The 21,925-nt window shown below is 37.3% G+C and overlaps 1 protein-coding gene across 1 annotated transcript in view; it reads right to left on the reverse strand.

Annotated features, from left to right (window-relative positions):
- Positions 1–12: 12 nt before the first annotated feature.
- LOC122739048 (minor allergen Can f 2-like) overlaps positions 13–21,925 on the reverse strand; it is a 39,574-nt gene continuing 17,661 nt past the window's right edge. The window contains exons 6-7 of the mRNA XM_043980904.1: positions 3,031–3,176; positions 13–29 (exon numbers count right to left, since the gene is read on the reverse strand). Of these exons, the coding sequence (XP_043836839.1) occupies positions 13–29; positions 3,031–3,176 (163 nt within the window). The remainder of the gene's footprint in view (positions 30–3,030; positions 3,177–21,925) is intronic.

Consider the following 21,925-nt stretch of genomic DNA (forward strand, 5'->3'; position numbering starts at 1 on the left):
TTTGGGGTAAGATTACTGATGATGTGGCACTAAAGGAACAGTAATCCATCAAAGTATAATTTATTCAGTTACAGGCCTGTAAGTAACTGTTAGCCAAAGATCCCAAAGACAGATTACTAAAGTACTTTTTGACAACAAAGATTTGACAATTTCTAAATGCAAATTTCCAAGACAAATGGCCAGTGTTAAGTTGGATCAACTTCCTGGAATCAACTGTGTATCTATCCTAAGACCAGAAGATATAATTCCTATGTTCTTTATAGTTGTGGCAGTCAAGCAATTAACACTTGTTTACAAAATATCAAGATTCATGGAGTCTCCTCTTAAGCAATATAGAAAGAGTAACCAAACAAGAAATATCTCTAATTACTATCTGGGAGCTTTCTGTCTAGTTATAAAAATTCAATAACCATTTATTAAATGCTTACCATGATACTAGGCACTGGCAAAACTGTAGTGTTTGAATTTGATCTCCTTTGTTGTACTTATAGTTGAGTACATGATAAGGAATCCTAAGAACATTCTCTTTTTAGTCTTTATGTTTGAATTTGAGGATACAGGGAACTTCCAAAGATGAAACTATTTCTACTTGTATAGATCAGCAGTCCCTTAACATTAATGTTTTTTGAAGTCCCATGAAATTTATAATTTAATAGGGAGACAACTACAGGTAACTATAACACAAGTACACGAATACAAAGTATTATTGAGGCTCAAGAAAATGAAACTATTTCCATTTAAAGGAAACTGGGAAGGCTTCATGGAACATATGGCATCTGCACTGAGTATTTTTTAAGTATTTTATGATTTTCCAGTTACATATAAGGATAGTTTTCAATTTGTTTTCACAGGATTTTTAGTTTCAAATTTTTTACTCCCAACCCTCTTCCCTCCCTCTACCCCAAGACAGAAAACAGTCTGCTATAGGTTGTATGTGTACAATCCCATTAAACATATTTCTACATTAGTCATCTAGTGAAAGAAGAATCAGAGCACAAGGGAAAAACCTCAAAAAAGAAGGAAAAAAAACCAGTCCCAAAGTAGAAGCAGTATGGTTCAATCTGCATTCATAATTCACAGTTCTTTTTTCTGGATGTTGAGAACATTCTCTAACATGAGTTCTTTGAAACTGTTTTGGATTGTTGTACTGCTAAGAAGAGACAAATCTATCACCATTCTTCATCAGATAATGTTCCTGTTACTATGTACAATGTTATCCTGGCTCCCCTCAGTCAGCATCAGTTCATGTAAGTCCTTCGAGGTTTCTCTGAACTCCTCCTGCTCATTGTTTCTTATAGCACAATAGTATTTCATTACATTCATATACTGCAAATGGTTTAGCCATTCCCCTATTGATGGGCATTCCCTCGATTTCCAATTCTTTGCCACCACAAAGAGATCTGCTATAAATATTTGTGTACATGTGGAGCCTTTTCCCTTTCTTATGGTCTCTTTGGGAAAAAGACCTAATAGTGGTATTGCTGGGTCAAAGGGTATGCACAACTTTATGGCCCTTTGGGCATAATTCCAAATTGCTCTCCAGAATGGTTGGATCAGTTCACAGCTCCACCAACAATTCAAATGTGACTTGATTTTAAGTGCTATGTGATGCTGGACCATGCACTTAACCTCTCTGACTCAGTTTCTTCACATGTAAAGAGGAATAATTGGATCAACTATTTCATGGGGCTGTTATTGGGGTCAAAGGAAGTATTATAGTTAAAACATTATGTAAATATTGGTAATTTTTCTATTAGCTAATGAGTGTGTGATCCACTCCTTGTGACCATTTTGCTCACATTACATTCTTTTCCTGGAATGACCTTCTGGCTTACTCTGTCCCTCTAATTCCTACCTTCAAGACCCAGTTCAGGTATAACAATTTCCATGATGTAACACCTTATCCCTTTAGCTATAAGTGATCCTTCCATCCTCTCAATTGTCATAATATTTTGTCCAACCTATCTTCTTGCACTTTTACATATTGCTTTGTGTTACACTTATGTGTGAACACTCCCCTCTCATATTGTACTCTTAAGGGAAGTATCTACTTTGTGTTTAAGTGTCTTAACATTGCTAAGAATGTTATGACTGATGAGTTATCTAAGGGAGATCTTATAGGAGAGGTTGCCAGGGTCAAAAAAGTGCCAGACAAGTGGAAGCTACCACCAGGATATATATGGGCCACCAGGATCAACAGCCATCTCAGAGACTCAGAGAGACTGGGAGCTATTAGGAGCAATTCTGGGATGCCAGGGCCATATGATAGAACAATAAAGAAAAACATAGGATAGAATTTCAATGATGAAACCATTTGGATTCCTAAGATTTGAACTGCTGATTACTCATCTTCCTTCTCCATATTCCTTCCATCTTTCCCAAAGCTTATTTCTATGCTTATTTTCTACCACTTAGATTTTCCCTTTCTGCTTACCTGTCTTTAAAATATGATCTTATAATAAACATGGTTAGACATTCCATTGCCAGCTTATATTTGTTGTTCATTTGATTTCAGTCCAAAATGACCATCATGGTGAACCCAGGAAGGAAGAGAAATAGACTTAATGGTTCAATATTAGGCCAGAGGCTTCCCACCTCCCTTTTTCTTTTTTTCCAGCTAGAGGCTTGAGGTGAACAAAAAAGAATAATTAATTCCTATTTACCAATTTCCAGAGCAGAGGGAAAGAAATATTTCACTGGGACCTTTCTCTGTCTGTCTCTTTAACCAACTTGTTTGTGACAAATATTATTCTAGGCAAGGATATGAAGGAAAACACAAATGAAATAGGCTCTTACAAAGCTTTAGGACTGCCTTCAGAAGTTATTGAAGAAAGCTCAGTATGGACAGTTTGCTGTTTGCTGTCCGGGGAAGATATTTTTGCTGATTTCAGGCATCATACTTTGCAGTCAAATACAGCTTGGGGCACTCCCAATGATGCAATATTACAGTTATTATTTATTTCATTACTCATCTCTTATCATGAAAAAGGGAAGGAGAAGAGTATTAGTTCAAGATCATAGTATACATACCATAAAGCTCTGCCCAAATGATCATGTTCCCATTGTTGAAATTATATGAGATAAATATTGCATGATCAGAGCCCACACTTTTAAGGGAAACATCTTTAACTCTTTCATCTACAAAGCCATAAAAAGGTCGGGTCATAATTTTCACACTACAAGAATAAGGACAAAGACTTGAGATTAATTGGTAGATAAATATCATGCAAAGGCCTTTCCCAAAGGTTTCTGGAAACTTCAATTCTATCATAATCTTTGACACACTATTCAAACTGCTATTCTGTTGACAAACCTATGCTTTTGGCAACATTCCTTCTATCTGCCTCTCAAATCACAGAATATAAGAAATGGAAGGAACTTTGGAAGCCATCTAGTCCCAACTACCTCACTTTACAGATAGGGAAGGTGATTTGTATGAGGTTATACAATGAGAAAGTTTCCAATTCAATTACACTTTAAGGGCCATGAGAACTTAAGAGCTCTGTGAGGAGGAATTGAGAAGATCAGAGGGTCTAATTTGGCTTTGCACAGTACAGTCATGACAGAGTAGTAAAGAGACATCTACAAATATGTCTCTCTACTACCCTATAAGGTACTATTTTTCATAGTCTCTATTAGTCACATCTTTGTTAATCAATGGGTCCATTAATTCATTTCAGAATAATACTGAAAGACATTGAGATGCTCATTTTTACTTACATTGTATATGCAATTGACCATCTCCTATGAAAGTAGTCAAAGAAAATTGAATGTATTTGCTATTTTTCCTGGAAATAAGATTGGGATTATGGGAACACCTCATATTTGAAAAGGAAATTTTACTGCGAAACACCCTTTTGCATTTATTTTATTAATTTAAATTTTGTCCACAAAATGTATATAATTAAAAAATTTCTTACAATAATATTATAAACAATGCTAAATATAAGGTGATTCCTAACTTCTCAGAAAGGATTAAACTGAGTTGACAATTTTTTTAAATTGTTGAATTTTTAATTAAATTTGAATTCTTTGAAAATCTGCAATCTCTGGTGTGGTAGATATGATGAAATTCTATTAACCAGAATCCTTGATTAGGCAGAAGAGCTCTCTCTTTAGTAGTTCTGTGTAATGATTGGAGTGATGCCACCTGCTGGAGAGTTACTGTAGGAAAGCTCTGCCATAAGGAGAAGGTGTCTGAGGGCAAGCCATGCAGCTTTTCCTCGGCGTCAGGAAGTGATGTTTGCTCAGGGGTACTGTCTATCAAAGCTACCAGCCAATTAGCTTGGAGCTGTATGTGTGTGTGGATGGGATGTTCCCAGTTTCACAGAAGGTTTCTGGGAGGAAGAAGAAAGCGTGGGGTACTTTTGGTTCCTGAGCCTGCCCTGGCAGGTCAGATGATGGGGTCTCTTAGAAATAGTTAGATTTTTACCTTTCTTTCTCTCTTCACCAAATTCTATTCTCCTTAATAAATGCTTAAAAGTCTAAATTCCTGCTAAAGCTTATAATTTATTGGTGACCACCCATTAGATATTTTAGACAGTATAGCTAGAATTTTAGCCCCTTACATCTGGAAACAAATACTTTGGGATATTTATTGGACTTTCCATAAGTCAACTGAAATTGGGTTCAGAAGATCTGTACTCAAATCCTGCCTCTTCCCCTTACTGGGTGACCTTTGGCAAAGGTGACCTTTTCACCTTTCTGAGTATTAGAGTTCTCATCTGCAAAATAGGAATAATAAGGTTCTGCCTTATCTCAAAGACTCATTGTAGAGAAACCCCTATGACCTTAAACCTGGAAGAAGCATGCAAATATGAACTATTTTTTAAAAATTTTATATTCACGACATCTCTGGACCAGAACAAAGAGTATGTGTCCTTATCTAATCAATAAATCTGAAATCATGTAAATAATTTGATACTCATTTAAAAATATATAGATAAGCAAATCAGGACAAAAGATAGGACAATGGAGAATCAGAGTTTGGTAAACCTAAAACTATAAATTACCTGGAAAAAACTTTGTATTTGACAAGAATTTCTGGGAAAACAGGAAAGCAGTCTGGCAGAAATTAGGTTTAACACAATTATTTAAATTTATTCTGTAACTCAAAGGGACATTGGGTTGAATATTAATGGTCATAAAAATAAGAAGAAAAAATATATCAAGCATCTTTCACAAATATACTCAGGAGGACATTTTCTATTATATGAAATTGAAAAGCTTTTGCTTTACCAAAAGAAAATAACTAGGACAAGATAGAAGCAGTCAGCTGTGAAAAGGAAAAAGAAAAAAAAAAGCCTTTGGAACAAACATATCTAAGTGTAAGCTTTCCAAGATGAATAGATAGCTAACAGAAATATGTAGTACTCCAAACCTTTTCCAAATAGATAAGTAGTTGAAGGATATAATTACAATGTTAATAGCTAATAATTATTATGTGTTTATTATATGTCAGGTACTGTGCCATGTACTCTGCTGAGCACTGTTATCTCATATGATCTCCACAACAACTTTTTGAAGTAGGTGCTATCATGATTCCCATTTTACAAATAAGGAAACTGAGGCAAATAGTGGTGGAATGACTTGACTAGTACCACACAGCTATGTGTATCTCAAGTTAGACTGAATTCAGGTCTTCCTGACTCCAGGTCAAGTGCTGTATCCATTGAGCCATCTAGATGGCCTGAGTGTAAATATAAAATACTGTCAGAAAAAAAATACAACCATTAACAAGCAAATAAATCATGCTCCAAAATCACTAACAATAAGAGAAATGCAAATTAAAACAACTCTGAGAATTTACCTTCTACTGAGCAAATCGATAAAAATGACAACAAATAGGAATAATCAGTGTTAGAATGTGTGCAAAGATAGAGCAAATACATTTTTGTTGAAGCTGTAAATTAGTCCAATTGGTTTGAAAAACAATCAAAATTATGTTAACAGAATAACTAAAATGTCCACAACCTTTGACCCAGAGATCCAAAGGTTGACCACATATTTCAAGGAGGTCAATGAGTGAAAGCCCCTTTACTAAGAAAAATATTATATTATATTTTTGTAGTAGGAAAGAATTATAAGCAAAGCTAACGCCCATCAATTGGGGAATGGCTAAATAAACTACAGTAAATGTCAGAATGGGTATCTTTCTTCCCTCTCTCTCACTCTACTTTCTGTATTCTTAGAAGAGGGGTCTCAAGTATCTCATCTCTACCTCAAAATGGTAACTGGTGAGTTTTGGAAGAGAAAAAAAATGGCATTTCCCCAGATGGTGGTTTAAAAGATCCAAATTTCATATAAAAATGCTTTCAATCACTTTGTTGAAAAATGTAGATATCCCCAGAAAAAGAATTGATGGAGTCTGAACACAGAGCGAAGCATACTTTTAAAACTTTCTTTATTTTTCTTAAGGTTTTTTTTTTGGTCTATGTTTTCTTTTACAATATGACTAATATGAAAATGTTGTGTATGGCTCCATGTGTATAACCTAGATCAAATCGTTTGCCTCCTCAATGAGGGTTCTAGGGAGGAAGGGAGAGAATATGGAACTCAAAATTTGAAAAGCAAATGTTGAAAATTGTTTTTATGTGTAATTGGGAAAAAAATAAAATGCTAAATAAATAATGTCAACCAGACTTTTTCAGAACTGGTCTCTAACATATGCATGGCTGGAGCCACACAGAATAGTTCAGACAGGTGAGTCAGGAATTAGAGAGAAAGTTTATTTTCTAAGTAAGGAAAAAGGCTTGGAAGCAAGGTGGAGCTATAGACACATGTGCCAGGGCCCCACCCCTAGTGGAGGGGTCCAAAACAGTGTGGGAAGATCTCAATACTTATACTAGTGACTGCTCGGTGAATTGTAGCCCTAACAATGAGGGAGCAGCAAGTATGTGACAAGTTTGATTCACTTCAGGAGGTTCTGTTTTTGTTCGTTGTTTGTCTTTGACCAGGGAACACCTGGTGAATTATGTGACTAGCCCAGGGTGATATTATTGAGAGGGTGATTGCAAAGGATTGTTGTTCTGCCAAGCTCAATACACAGCTTGCTGGCTTGTTCTTAGCTCTGGAAACAGGGAGTCTAAATTTTACTATGTCATTTCCCCCTTTTGGCCAAAGGGAGGGGGGTCTGAAAGAGCCTCTACCCTTATGGCCAACAACCACAAGAGGACAGTTTGGTTAGGATGAGATGTTGCCGAGGGAGTCAGTTCCTTGAGGGGACCTACTGGGGAAGTGTGTCCTAGGTATCATTGCTAGACATTTGTTTGCTTGCAAACAGAAAAGGGGGATGAGAATGTAGAGGGAGAAAATGCCTTGGTGACTGGGCACATAAACAAAGAAAACAAAAACTATGATGGTTTATTCAGCCCTCATTCAGAATCTTGGAACAGCTGTCTCATATGGGTGTCAGTTGCTTCTGGGTCAGTACCAGAGAAATCTTGAAATCCCTGGAGGGTTTTGCCATTAATTTCAGAGCAGGGGTTTTCTTCAGATGGTTCAGGAGTACACACCTATGAGTTTGGCAGCTGTGGCAGTAGTCAGAAAGACCTGATAGGAGCCCTTAGAAACAATGATTGATTGCACATAGAGATAGTCCAGTTTCCTAACCATGCAGGGCTGGGTTCAAACAATGCAATAAGGTTTTTCATAAATTATATTAATGTCGGCTTACAGAACAAACTATTTAGAGTATTCATGATGGACATCAGTTTTAAGAAAGGAGATTTACGTATCACCAAGGTAAACAAGAAACAAGCATAGAATATCTTGAAACAAAAAAAATCAAAGCAATATAATAATTATCACCAATATTAACTAATATCAAGTTTCCTTGTACTCTGTTAGCCCATTCTTTTTTCCAATTTATAATTCTTTTTTTGCTTTGAATAGAATTTTATTTTACAAAATATATGTAAAAACAAATTTTAACATCAATTTTTTAAAACTTTGTGTTCCAGCTTCTCTTCATCCCTCCATTCCCACCCCCCACTCACAATAACTCAAGCAAGTCAAAATAAGTTATACATGAATAGTCATAGAAACCATTCCCATATTAGCTAGTTGTAAGAGAAAACAGTCAAAAACCCCCCAAAACTTCTTCCCCCCCTTATCTCTCTTCCCTCCCTCAGGGTTAAAATATATTACTATACCTACTTGAGTATGTATGTTAGTCCTTCTTTGAGCCAATTCTGATGATATTAAGGTTCACTCACTCCCCAGCTCCTTCCCCCTCTTCTCCTCCCCTCCATAAGCTTTTTTCTTGTTTCCTTCATGTGAACTACCTCTCCCCAGACCATCTCTCCTCCTCTCCCCCAGTCTATTCCTCCTATACCTCAACCTTATTTTAAAGATGTTATCATGGGTTAGTTAGGTGGCACAATGGACAAAGCACCAGCCCTGGACCCAGGAGGCCCCAAGCTCAAATTCAGCCCCAGACATAAGACACCCCACCCTGTCTGCCCCAGAAAGAACAAAACATAAATGCTTTATAGATATCATCCCTTCATATTCAGTTCAGATCTGTGTCTTCTGTGAATTCCTTACTGAGATAGTTCTTATGAGTTTAAAGTGTTATCTTCCCATGTAGGAATGTAAACAGTTTGATCTTTTAATATCCCTCATGAAGTCTTTTTCCTGTTCACCTTTTATGCTTCTCCAGGGTCTTGTATTGGAAAGTCAAAATTTCTATTCAGTTAATGTCTTTTCATCACAAATGCCTGAAAGACCTCTTTCTCATTGAAATCCCATTTTTTCCTCTGGAAGATTATGGTGAGTTTTGCTGGGTAGGTGATTCTTGGCTGCAGTCCCAGTTCCTTTGCCCTCTGGAATATCATATTCCATGCCCTTCGGTCCTTTAATGTAGAAACTGCTAGATCTTGCTTTATCCTTATTGGAGCGCCACAGTATTTTAATTCCTTTTTTTTTTTTTTTTAGCTGCTTGCAATTGTTTCCCCTTGACTTGGGAGTTCTGGAATTTGGCTATAATGTTCCTGGAGGTTTTCCTTTTGGGGTCTCTTTCAGGAGGTGATCTGTAGATTCTTTTAATTTCTATAGTAGCTTCTGCTTCTAGAATATCAGGGCAATTTTCCCTCACAATCTCTTTTTTTGTTTTGTTTTGTTTTGTTTTTTTGTTTGTTTTTTTGCAGGCAATGGGGGTTAAGTGTCTTGCCCAGGGTCATACAGCTAGTAAGTGTCAAGTGTCTGAGGTACTCCTGAGTTCAGGGCCGATACTTTAACCACTGTGCCATCTAGCTGCCCCCCTCACAATCTCTTGAAGGATGGTGTCTAAGATTTTGTTTTGGTCATGGTTTTCAGGTAGTCCAATGATTTTCAAATTATCTCTCCTAGATTTATTTTCTGGGTCAGCTATTTTTCCAAGGAGATTATTTCACATTGCCCTCTATTTTTTCATTCAATTGGATTTGCTTTACTGTGTCTTGGTTTCTCATAAGGTCACTAGCTTCCATTTGTTCAATCCTAATTCTTAGGCAGTTATTTTCATCAGACAGTTTTTAATCTCCTTTTCCATTTGGCTTTTCAAACTGTTGACTTTTTTCTCACGACTCTCCTGCATCACTCTCATTTCTATTTCCATTCTTTCCTCCCTTTCTCTACATCTTTCTATTTCTCCTACTTTCTCTTCAAAGTCCCTTTTGAGAGCTTCCAAGGCCTGAAAGCAGTTCATATTTTTCTTGGAAGCTTCGGATGTTGGAGCTTTGACCCTGTTATTATCTTCTTTTTCTGAAGTTGTATTGTGGTCTACCTTACCCCCAAAGAAGTTTTCGATGGTCTTCTGCTTTCTCTGCCTACTCATCCTGGCTTACTATTTCTTGGCTTTTAACTCCTTCTTAAAGTGTGGTGCTGCTTCCAGGACACAGTGTTTGAGCTAAAGCGTGGCCCAAGGGATGATTGGGCTTCTTCTCAGCCTGCCTGGCCTCTCTTTTATTTGATTTTCAACTCTCCACTGGGGGGTGGAGGGGTGGGGAAATAGGGGTGCTTCTCGGCTCTGCTCCTGTTCCCAGCTTCAGAGGGTCCCAGGTGTTTTGGTTTGCGAGGGGACAGGTTTTGATCTCACCTGGCCTGTTCTCTGGTCCGGAGATAACCTCAAGCACACTTACTAAAAACAACCAATCTGCCAAGCTTTCTGTGGTGTGGTTTTTAACTTCGATGAGCCTGCTCCCCTGTTCCCCTCCCCCACCTGGGCCTCCCATAGCTCAGGATTTCTTCCTGGTTCCCCTCTGGGGTGGGACAGTCAAATCCTTCCCCCCAGTCCACTGGTACCCCTGCACTTATCCCCCAGGGCCAGCCATTCAACCCAACTGTGTGCTCTGTTCCAGAAGATGCCGGTGCTGCAGCAGATTCAGAGGCACTGGGGCAAATTCCTTGGATGGGTGTCTGGTGCGTTGGCCTGATTGTATAGTTAGGCTTTATTCATGGCTCAGCATGCCCCCCTGAAATCTATCTATAGCTGGAGAAAACTCTCAGCCTGTATTTTTGTGTGTTTTTCTGCTCCAAGTTTTCTTTTATTGCTATTTTTGGGGGTGATTGTATCAGGAGCTCTATGTGTTTAATGTCTTTCCTCCACCATCTTGGCTCCACTCCTGAACACATTCTTTTTTTTTTTTTTTTTTTTTTACAGTCAAGTGACTTGCCCAGGGTCACAAAGCTACTACATGTCAAGTGTCTGAGACTGCATTTGAACTCAGGTCCTCCTGACTCCAGGGCCTATTTTTTCATTGTTTTTGTTTTTTTGCGGGGCAATGAGGGTTAAGTTACTTGCCCAAGGTCACACAGCTAGTAAGGGTCAAATGTCTGAGGCTAGATTTGAACTCAGGTCCTCCTGAATCCAGGGCCAGTGCTTTATCCACTGTGCCACCTAGCTGCCCCTGAAGCGACATTTTTAAACCACCTTATATATTTTCATAATAGCCAAGATTTTTAAATGAAAATTCACTATTATATATTAAATATTTAACAGTTTTCAAATATCTGTTTTTGTCACATGCTTTTAAAAGCCCAATTCAAGTGTTACAGTATCCAGATTAAAAATTGTTTTGTCCAACAGAAATTCTATTACAATGGTCTGTCAAATTTCACAATATAAGAGAATTTAGAAATACAAACAATATAATGTATTTAAAACATGTAAGGAATTAATTGTGATTTGGAATTTCTATCACCCCATCTTTGGCTAAAATTAGAAACCCCAGCACCCACCCATGTGTGCTGACCTCAACCAGACACCCTCAAGCCTACATGGGCCTGGCCAAATTATAATGGGGGCAGCCAGATGACTTTAGCATCCAGAAGCTGGCTGGCTGGCAGCTGAAGAGCCACCTGTTAGTTTTGTTAATCAAAGTTGCCAGCCAATTAGCTTGGGGTTGTGTGTGTGGTCAGCCCTGTTTTCTGGTTTCATGGAGGTTTTCCCCAAATCACAAATAATTCCTTACAAACATGAAACAAAACTTCAGATGACATCAATTGCATTTTTAAATTATCTTATATGAAAATTATTGATTTTATTACCTTTGGCATTTAAAAACTACTTTTAAAGTTATCATGCATGGAACAATTACATTCAATTAAAGAAATAATAGTGTGCTTAGCATATGCTGGTCACTGTGTTAAGCGCTTTACAATAATATCATTTTGATTTTGCAACAACCTTGGGATCAGGAAAGTGGGACAGAGTAAGATAACTTGCCTAAGATTATACAGCTAATAAATTTCCGCAACCAAAATATAATTCAAGTTTTGCTACATTTTTCAAGTATTTTTTTGGAAAACCTGCATTTGTGACACTAATATGAGATGAGAGGGCTTAACAGAATAAGAGGGAGAGGGGCTCTGACAAGAGATCTTTGTTTTCTCTTTTCATGATAAAAAATGTCAAGAAAGGGTTAATAAGCAGTGGTTGTAAAGTACAAACCTTTCCTATTTTTTCCCCTTTCTTCACTCTGCCCTTATTTTCAAACTAGTTGCCTTCCTTCACTTTCCTAGAACAATGGAGCTATCAGTCTTTTGGGGAAGTATCATCTACCTCTGACTTTTATAAAATCTAATCCTTATTTTTCCTTAAAACAAATTCTACAAAGTGGTACCCCAAAACTTACTAAGATATTTCAGAAGGGAGTGAGTTCCTGAAATTACCACAAATCCTAGGAGTTTTCCCCTACAATCTAAAAATGATTAGTCCTTAAACTCCATAATAATTAATCTCTAAACCTCCAGCATTTGCTAAGATATTTTTAGTGGTTCTACAAACTTTAATTAATTATCTGACTTTATTTCTGTAATTCCAACTTGGCCAGTGTTGAAATGACAGGGAAAAAAAGTGTTTTGTATGTTTTTCCTCTTTTCTTATAACCTAATCTCCCATAGAAACCTTAAAGTGGGAGTTATTTTTGCTTACTGAGACAATTGCTTCAAGTATGAAAATTCATTAATCTTTCACAGTGTCCTAAAGTCTAGCTACAGTCCTTAGAAATTTTTCTGGCTGGCTGCATTTTAAATCTTTCAAGATAACATAATCTACAAATAGTACAAATAGAACACTGACCTTCAACAAAAACACCCATTTTGATCTTACTTTGCTATATGGTGAGAGATTTTGGTTTTTTCCTAGTTTGTCATACTATTTTTCAGTTTTCCTCCCATTTTTGTCAAATAGTGAGTTTTATCCCAGAAGCTCAGTTCTTTGGGTTAATCAAACACTAGGTTACTATGGTCATTTACTACTCTGTCTTATTTACCTAATCTTTTCCACTGATCTAACATTCTATTTTGTAGCCAATATCAGATATTTTTGATGATTTCCACATTATAATATACTCCAACATCTGGTCCAGCTAGGCCATATTTATTTGTATTTTTTCATAAATTCTCTTGATATTATTGACTTTTTGTTTTTCTAGATGAATTTTGTTATTTTTTCTGACTTTGTAAAATATTTTTGGGGTGGTTTGGTGTGTATGACACTGAATATATAAATTAATTTAGATAGAACTATCATTTTACTATTTTAGGTTGGCCTATCCATAATCAATCAATATTTTTTCAGTTCTTTAGATTTGACTTTTTTGGTAAAAAGTGTTTTGTAATTGTGTGTGTGTGTATTTTTCTAAAACAGAGGCGAACATGACTTTTTAACACTTTGGTCAAAGTTACTGTACATGATTTGTTTTTTTAATTGAGCAAAACATAAATATCAGTTTATATTGCATTTAATCTACTTAAAATTTCTGTCTGGGCAACTGAATTTTTTATTTTGTGAGGTGTTTTTTTGTTTATTTTATTTTATTTTATTTTGTTTTTTTACTAAGTGTAGAATTTTTAAAAAGGAAACTAACCACCTAAATTACATCTAGTAAATATTTTTAAATTCTTATAGTTCAAGCACTATTTGAGAAGAGAACAAACATTTATTAATTTATTAAGTGCTTGGCACTGTGCTAAGCACAAATATTATCTCATGATCCTCATAATAAACCTGTGAGTTAGGTACTATTATTATTCCCATCTTACAGCGTTTTGTAATTGTGTGCATATAGTTCTTGGGTTTGTCTTGGCAGTTAGAGTCACAAATATTTTCTATTGTCGGCAGTATTTTAAATGAAATTTCTCCTTATATCTCTTGCAAGTGGATCTTTTTGATGATATTTATAAATGCAGATGATTTATGTGGGTTTGTTTCGTATCCTACAACTTTGCTAAAGATGCTATTTATTTTGAGTAGTGTTTTTAGTTGATTCTTTAGGTTTCTCTATGTATATTGTATCATCTGCAAAAAATGATAGCTTTATTTTCTCATTGACGATATTAATTCCTTCATTTTTTTCTTCTCCTATTGCTATACCTAAAATTTTGAGTACAATATTGAGTAACAGTGGTAATGATGGTCAATCTTACTTGACTCCTTGATCTTATCCAGAAGGCTTCTAGTTTATCCCCATTACAGAAAATGTTTGTTCATGGTTTTAGATACAACTTATCATGTTAAGAAAAGTTCCCTTTATTCCTATGTTCTTAGTGTTTTTAATAGGAATGGGTGCTATATTTTGTCAGAAGATCTTTTTCTGCATATATTGAGATAATCATATGATTTCCATTGGTTTTGTTATTGATATGGTCGATCATGCTAATAGTTTTATCAATATTGAACCAGCACTACATTACTGGTATAAATAGAACCTGGTCATAGTGTACTATCTTTATGATAGATTTCTATAATTTCCTTACTCATATTTTATTTTAAAATTTTGCACCAATATTTAATAGGGAAATTCATCTGTTTTCTTTTTTGTTTTAGTTCTTCTTGGTTTAGGTATCATCATAATATTGGTGCGATAAAAGGAGTTTAGTAGGACTCCAAGTATTTTATTTTGTTTGTTTTGTTTTGTTTTGGTGAGACAACTGGGGTTAAGTGACATGCCCAGGGTCACACAGCTAGTAAGTGTTAAGTGTCTGAGGCCCCATTTGAACTCAGGTCCTCCTGAATCCAGGGCTGGTGCTCTATCCACTGTACCACCTAGCTGCCCCATTAACTGGCTTTTAAAATGGAAATTATAGTATGGAAATGACCAACAGGGAAGGTAATAAGCATGTATATCTTGTGTACTGTTAAGGGCTAAAATTCTAGCTAAACTGTCTAAAATATCTAATGAGTGGTCTCCAATAAATTATAAGCTTTAGCAAGAGTTAGACTTTTAAGCATTTATTAAGGAGAATAAGAATTTGGTAAAGAGAGAAGAGAAAGGCCTAGATTCCTATCTATTAAAGGGAGAGCACATTTCTAGCTCCCTTCTCCACCAGAGTCCAGAGGAAAGAGTCTCAGCCCGAGCGCTACTCTCTTCCTTCTTCCTCCCACTCGTCCGCGTCACTTCCTGATGCCAAAGAAAAGACTCCTGGTCTTGCCCTCAAAGACCTTCGCTTCATGGGCAGAACTCTTCTACAGTAAGTATCCAGCAGGTGGCATTATTCCAATCGTTACAGTCCCCCCTGTTGTTCCTCAAGAAACAAAATGTTTCCTTGACGGAACAGTAAAAAGAATATAATAACTATTGCTAACTAATAATATGTGAACAACAATATAGAAAAGGAAGAGAGGAAAGTTTTGTCCAGAGGGGCGATTTTTTTTTTTGTCCTCATGAACCGACGCTTTGACATTAGTCTTGCAAAGGGAGGGCCTCTGCAGAGAATACATGTTACAGATGGTGTATATTATAACAGAAAGAGAAAAAAACAACAAAAACAACAAATCAAAACTGTTCATTTAAAGTCTCTAAAAGTCTTTTCTTAGATGTCCTCTAGGTGTAGTCATGGAATGGAAGTCTTTTCAGGGGTTGATGTGTGGATACTGGTAATCAGCCAGGAAATTTCCTACAAAATTGAGCTTAACACAACTTTAAAATAGCTTTATCAATAATCAAATCAAACAATGAAAGTTCTCAAAAACATGTCTAAGGGAATTCAGAATCTTAGTTGTTACACATGAAACATATAATAAAACAAAATTGAAACATTCTTTAAAATTATAATATTACTATAGTCCCCCTTATGGAGGGTAATTGAGAAGATAATTGCTGCAATATTAATTATTAAAAATAATTTTTATCTTTGTTTCATCACTTTTTGCATCATCTGCCTAATCATCCTCATGCCATTATGAGAAATTTTAAAAATCTAATATAATTGGTAACAGGTGTCAAGGCCAAATTCAATACTGTTATTTATCATGACACCTGAGATAATTATGGGGGTTACCATAAAAGAACAGAGAAATGATGGGATTTGAGCATTCCCACACTTGAGCAATATGTACTCTCCATGCAGTATGCCAGGCTTAAAATAGGTGGATGGAATACATGTCCATGCCACTGAACATATTGGAGGAAACTGAGTCAGACTTAATCAGATGCATGGGATTGAGATGTCCATGGAGGGAGCATAGAAGCCAGGTGTAGAAGTGAGATGGGTGGGATGAATACTTCCAGCCATCTGTACAATATTGTGGGGGAAAAAGAGAATAAAATATTAAACCAAGAGAATCCAACCTCAACATTTGTCAAAAGCCGTTCCCTCGGCCATACCTTGACTTCATGCATGTCTCCCCTCATGTGACAGTTCAGTGTCTGCTCTTGCATGTATTCCTCTTGTGATTGGATGGCATCTTGGCCAACTGGCATCTGATAACTCAGAATAACGGCAATTAATGTCTTAAATGATAAATTCCCATAACTTAAAATCTCATATGGATTTAAAAATTGAGGATAATAAATGATTGCAAAAAATGTGAATACATCTTGACTCAGAACACAATATATAATTATGCAACAATTTCAAATAATACCCATTTTTTTAACTTAGTATACAATTACTTTTTTTGAAAAATCTGAACATATTTAAATACAAGTTAAAGCACAACACAATCTCAAAGACAACTTTTACAAATGTTCCCCTCTTTTTTTTTTTTTTTGGAATATGCTTATCAAAAATAATACTTCTAGAATCAATTTACACTTGCCATGGCAAACAATTTGCCAGGGAAATGCTTTAAAGAGTTTGATCAAATAATCAGTTGAGAAAAAATAGCAAAAACAAATAACTCAGAATATGGGAGCACAATACTCCTAGAATTAACATTGTATTATGAAATCAAAACCATGTTTCAAAATTAGATAGATGAATGAATAGAAGAAAATACACGTGGAATAATAAAAGACAATGAAATTCAAACTAGGGAAATCTAAATGAATATGAACTTAATATTAATAAGAGTATTACAAAATATAAACTTGATCGCATGACTATAAAAAGCTTTTACAAATATTCTCCTTGTTTTAGAAACTAAGTATAAGACACAATCTCAAAAGCATGAAAATCTCTATGAAAATAAACCCATACCATTAATTTCAAAATGTATATATAATAGCACAGAAATCCTATGTAACCTCTGAACTGATACTATTACTCTGAGTGAATTCAGAACACTTTTGATTCCGATATCTAAAATCCCCACTACACATATCAATACCTTGCTGCTTACTTCTACATTTCTGTAAAATATGTACCCTTCCATGGCAAAAGAAGCGGAGTCTTGAACTATGGTGATGATTGTCATTCTTATTCAGCTTAAGTTTTTCTTCTTTAACCCCTCTATAGTGTCTGTCAGTCTTTTCACCATACAAATGCTTTATAAGATGACTAATTAAAGACAAAAGCAGGTTAGCAAAATTATGAACAAAATGAGCATATCTGGAATTTAAAGGGTTTTCTAAGGTTGTCTCAGAAGCACAGCCAGGCTGGGGAAGGGCTGAGCCTGAAGCTGCAAATGTAGTTAGAGAAATTTGAGCATGCGCATCAGTTCTCTGGACTTCCCAGGCAGGGGAAGCAATGGGCTTGGCCATGGGAGGAGTAGAGGGTGGGGTCTGGAGAGGAGGGGAGGGACCAGAGCAATTTGAATCAGACTTGATTTTGAACTCAGGCCTGGATTCCTCTTCCCCCACTTTGCCTCTAGGTGCTAGGGGATTAAAAGCTTCTAGAGGGTGGGTCATTGCCTCCAGGCATGCAAAATTAGAGCAACAATTAGTGTTGGAACTGGGAAAAGCTGCAGGAATCTCTTCAGGTTTCTCTGAAAAAGCATGGTTGGGAGAGGGAGAGATATTTCCTTGTGTGAGTAAGTTGCTGGCTCTTTTAACAAAAATAAAAAGAAAAATAGAAAATCCAGAAAAACAAAGCATTAACATGATCTTATCTCCCATTTGTCTGGTTAAACAGACTAAAATCAAAAATAGGGTAATTAGGGAGTTTAAAAGGTCCATTCGAAAAAATTTAAAGGGAAAACACCTGGCAATTCAGTAGTACTTCGGATTTAAAGGGTATGGGTAGGGGAAATTTCTTACCCAACCGAAAGATCAGAAGTGAGGTTCAGCTTTCCTCTTCGTGGTCAGCCATCTGTTAAGGGCTAAAATTCTAGCTAAACTGTCTAAAATATCTAATGAGTGGTCGCCAATAAATTATAAGCTTTAGCAAGAGTTAGACTTTTAAGCATTTATTAAGGAGAATAAGAATTTGGTAAAGAGAGAAGAGAAAGGCCTAGATTCCTATCTATTAAAGGGAGAGCACATTTCTAGCTCCCTTCTCCACCAGAGTCCAGAGGAAAGAGTCTCAGCCCGAGCGCTACTCTCTTCCTTCTTCCTCCCACTCGTCCGCGTCACTTCCTGATGCCAAAGAAAAGACTCCTGGTCTTGCCCTCAAAGACCTTCACTTCATGGGCAGAACTCTTCTACAGTAAGTATCCAGCAGGTGGCATTATTCCAATCGTTACAGTACTATGTTCCAACATTCTTGCAAGGTATGTGTTATTGTTATCCCCATTTAATAGGTGTGGAAACTAAAGAAGACAAAGGGTAAGTTACTGGTGTGGTAAAATATGAAAGTTTTTAACAGTCGGTTAGGATAACTGAAAGACGCCAGTTTTTCAAGGACCACCCTTTTGGGGAGGAGATGAACAGTCTGCCTGCTGCGCATGTCAGACTGCCTGCCGGGTAGAGTGCGCCTGCTGCGCATGTCAGACTGCCTGCCGGGTTTTTTGACTTCCGGGGTGGAGAGAACGGGAGGAGCCTTTTTTGCCTGCTTGGCGGGACTCCTGACGGCGCGGAACAGATTCTCTCTCCAAAGGTGGCCTTGTCGGTTTGGTGAGTTGTTATAAGGAATATAGACTAAGCTTAGACTTAAGACGATTTGTATTGTGTTTCTACTTTCCTATCCTTCTAATCAACATCACCTTGTGACTATCATAACTATAAATAAAAAGGTCTACCTAGAAAACCAAAAGCTGCTTCCATTTACTAGTTTGGGAGATAAATTAAGGGAAAGGTTAAGTAGGGGAGATTTATGATCTAATATCCAATTTTAAATCTCACAGTTTGGCGACCCCGAAGGGACCTTAAGGACCCTCCCACCCTCCCTAGTTTGGCCATAAGCCGGCTAATTCGGTGGATTTTCCAAATACCCCCCCCCCACGGACTTTCCCTTTGTCTAATCTCCCTTAAAGACTTTAAGCCTCTAAAAGCCTTGTTTTAAAGGAAAAAGCCAGCCCAGTTTAAAATATGATCGAATATGTCATTTTCCCTTTGGTTTTTTCGTTTTTTTGCATTGGAGCATGTTGGGGTACCATACTGTCCAAACTTAGACATCTAGTTTACTCGGTATTCCTTCATTGTGTTATAGGTCTCCTCCTCACTCACACAGCAAAATCTTTTTGGTATAATGGTATGAGTGTAACTGTCTCCACTGAAAATGTGTTTAATATTAGTAGGAATTTTATGCCTGCAGTTGAAATAAATTGTAATACCATACTCACGATAGTTCACATGACTGTAACTCTCATTATGGGTATTATCATAGTTGTAATGTGGAAAGAGATTAAAGGTAAACCACGTGGCGAGGGAGACACTAAGATGGCTCCCTCTGCTGAAGGTAACCCAGCCTCACCACGTGGTGAGGGAGACACTAAGATAGCTCCCCCTACTGGAGGTAACCCAGTTACAGAAACGGATATTGGCCAGTCTTTAGAATCAAATCAGCTGAAACTACTTCCCTTGCAGGAAGATATAGAATTTAATAAAAAGGGAGTATCAGTTCAGGTTAGAAAATATCACCCCTTTACAGCAACTGACTTGAGCTCATGGAAAACAATCTTCCCTAGTTTTGAGAAACATCCAAATGGTGTAGTTTCACAGTTAAGGACTATATTTAATATATATCAACCCACTTGGGCTGATGTTACTTGCCTTATGGAAACTTTACTGTCCCCAACTGAGATGACAGATATTATCTCGGCAGGAAATGCCCTTGTTGCGAAGGGTAAGGCCGATGAGGAATGGCCTCTAAAGGATCCAGAGTGGAATTATAATAATGACAGGGATTTCCAAAGATTAAAGGATGCTAGGGAAACACTTCTGAAGGGAATGGAATTATGCTCTAGAAAACCCGAAAACTGGACGAAATTTATGAGCACATTTCAGGAGGCTAATGAAAGACCAAGCAGATTTTACGATAGGCTTTGTGAGACCGCCAGGCAATACACCAGATTAGATCCAATTGATTCAAAAGATTCTTATATTATTCTCAACATGTTTATTTGTAATTCACTGCCAGAAGTACGCAAATATTTCCTGACCCAATGTCCAGATTGGAGGAGCTTAACAGCTGATAGACTTAAGGAACTTGCAAATTATGTCTTTGACTCACGTGAGACAGGTCCAGATCACCCCAAACAGAGCATTCTGGCACCAGTGATTCCTAGTCAGCCATGTGAACACCAGAACAAGGGCACTAAGGTGTGTTGTTCCTGTCAGCCATGTGAACACCGGAACAAGGACACTAAGGTGTGTTGTTCCTGTCAGCCATGTGAACACCGGAACAAGGACATTAAGGTGTGTTGTTACTGTCATAAGGAGGGGCATGAATTGAGAGAATGTAGGACTTGGAGAAGAAATTCTAATTACAGGCGAAATCAAAATAGGAATAGATCTTTTCGGAGGAATACAGAAAGGCAGTACCAGAATAATGGTGACCAAGGTCCCTCTCAGAGGAGGGCACAGGATTGACGGGGTCTTGGGGAGGAATGGAACATAGATAATGAAAGCCATATATTCCCAGATCCAGATTTTTTGAATGCCCTTGTACCAGTCCATTCACCTCCCCAGAGTAAAGAACCACATGTCACCCTAAAAGTGGGGGAGACTTATTATGATTGTCTGCTAGACACAGGAGCCTCTAAATCAGTATTAGTAAGTAAACCAGATGCTGGGTGTAGACCTGTAGGATTTTTGAATGTAGTAGGAGTCTCAGGAAAGAGCCAGAGAGTGGCAAAATTGAATCCTCGCATGGTATCTATGGGGCCCTTAACAGTAGAACATTCATTTTTACTCATGCCTGATGCCCCTGTAAATTTATTAGGTCGTGATCTCCTTTGTAAGCTTAGAGCAACCATATCTTGTGCTCCAGATGGGGCTGTCTCCCTACAATTGCCAGAGGATACTGTTCATTTATTACCAATTTTACTTACAGAAGCTCAAGGAACAGCAGGGGAGGTATCCAAAATCCCCTCTGACATTCCTGAGTCTTTATGGGCCTCATCCCCTAATGAGGTGGGGCTCCTTAAGTCTGCCATGCCTGTTACCTTTAAAGTTAAGGGGGGACCACCCCCCTCCATTCCACAGTATCCATTGTCTAGGGAAGCAATAGAAGGGATCACCCCTATAATTGAGGCTTTGAAAAGCCAGGGTATTATTATTCCATGTCATCACTCTCCATGCAATACTCCCATTTTGCCAGTTAAAAAACCCAAGCCTGGGCCAGATGGTAAACCTGTTTATCGCTTTGTGCAAGATCTTAGAGCGATTAATAATTATGTTATTCCTAGACATTCTATAGTCGCAAATCCGGCTATGATAATTTCATCAATTCCCTATGAATCTACATGTTTCACAGTGGTAGACCTTTGCTCTGCCTTTTTCTCCATACCAGTACATGAGGACTTCCAATATTTATTTGCTTTTACCTGGAAAAATAGACAGTGGACCTGGACTAGACTCCCACAGGGATTTGTAGACAGTCCCACATTATTTTCCCAAATTTTACAGCAGGATCTGGCCTCTATTACCTTTAAAGCCTCCACACTAGTACAATATGTTGATGACTTACTTTTGGCCTCTCCTAATGCTGAAATTTGTCAGGAAGATAGCCGTCACTTACTGCTGGAGCTGCACAAGAGAGGACACAAGGTTTCCAAGACAAAGGTACAATGGTGTTTGCCCCAGGTAGAATATTTAGGATTTATTTTGGCTGCTGGAACTCGCTCTGTCTCTTCTAAGCGAGTCCAGGCCATTCAACAACTCTCTGCCCCCACTACTAA

This window comes from Dromiciops gliroides, chromosome 2, assembly GCF_019393635.1.
Source record: "Dromiciops gliroides isolate mDroGli1 chromosome 2, mDroGli1.pri, whole genome shotgun sequence".
NCBI lineage: Eukaryota > Metazoa > Chordata > Mammalia > Microbiotheria > Microbiotheriidae > Dromiciops > Dromiciops gliroides.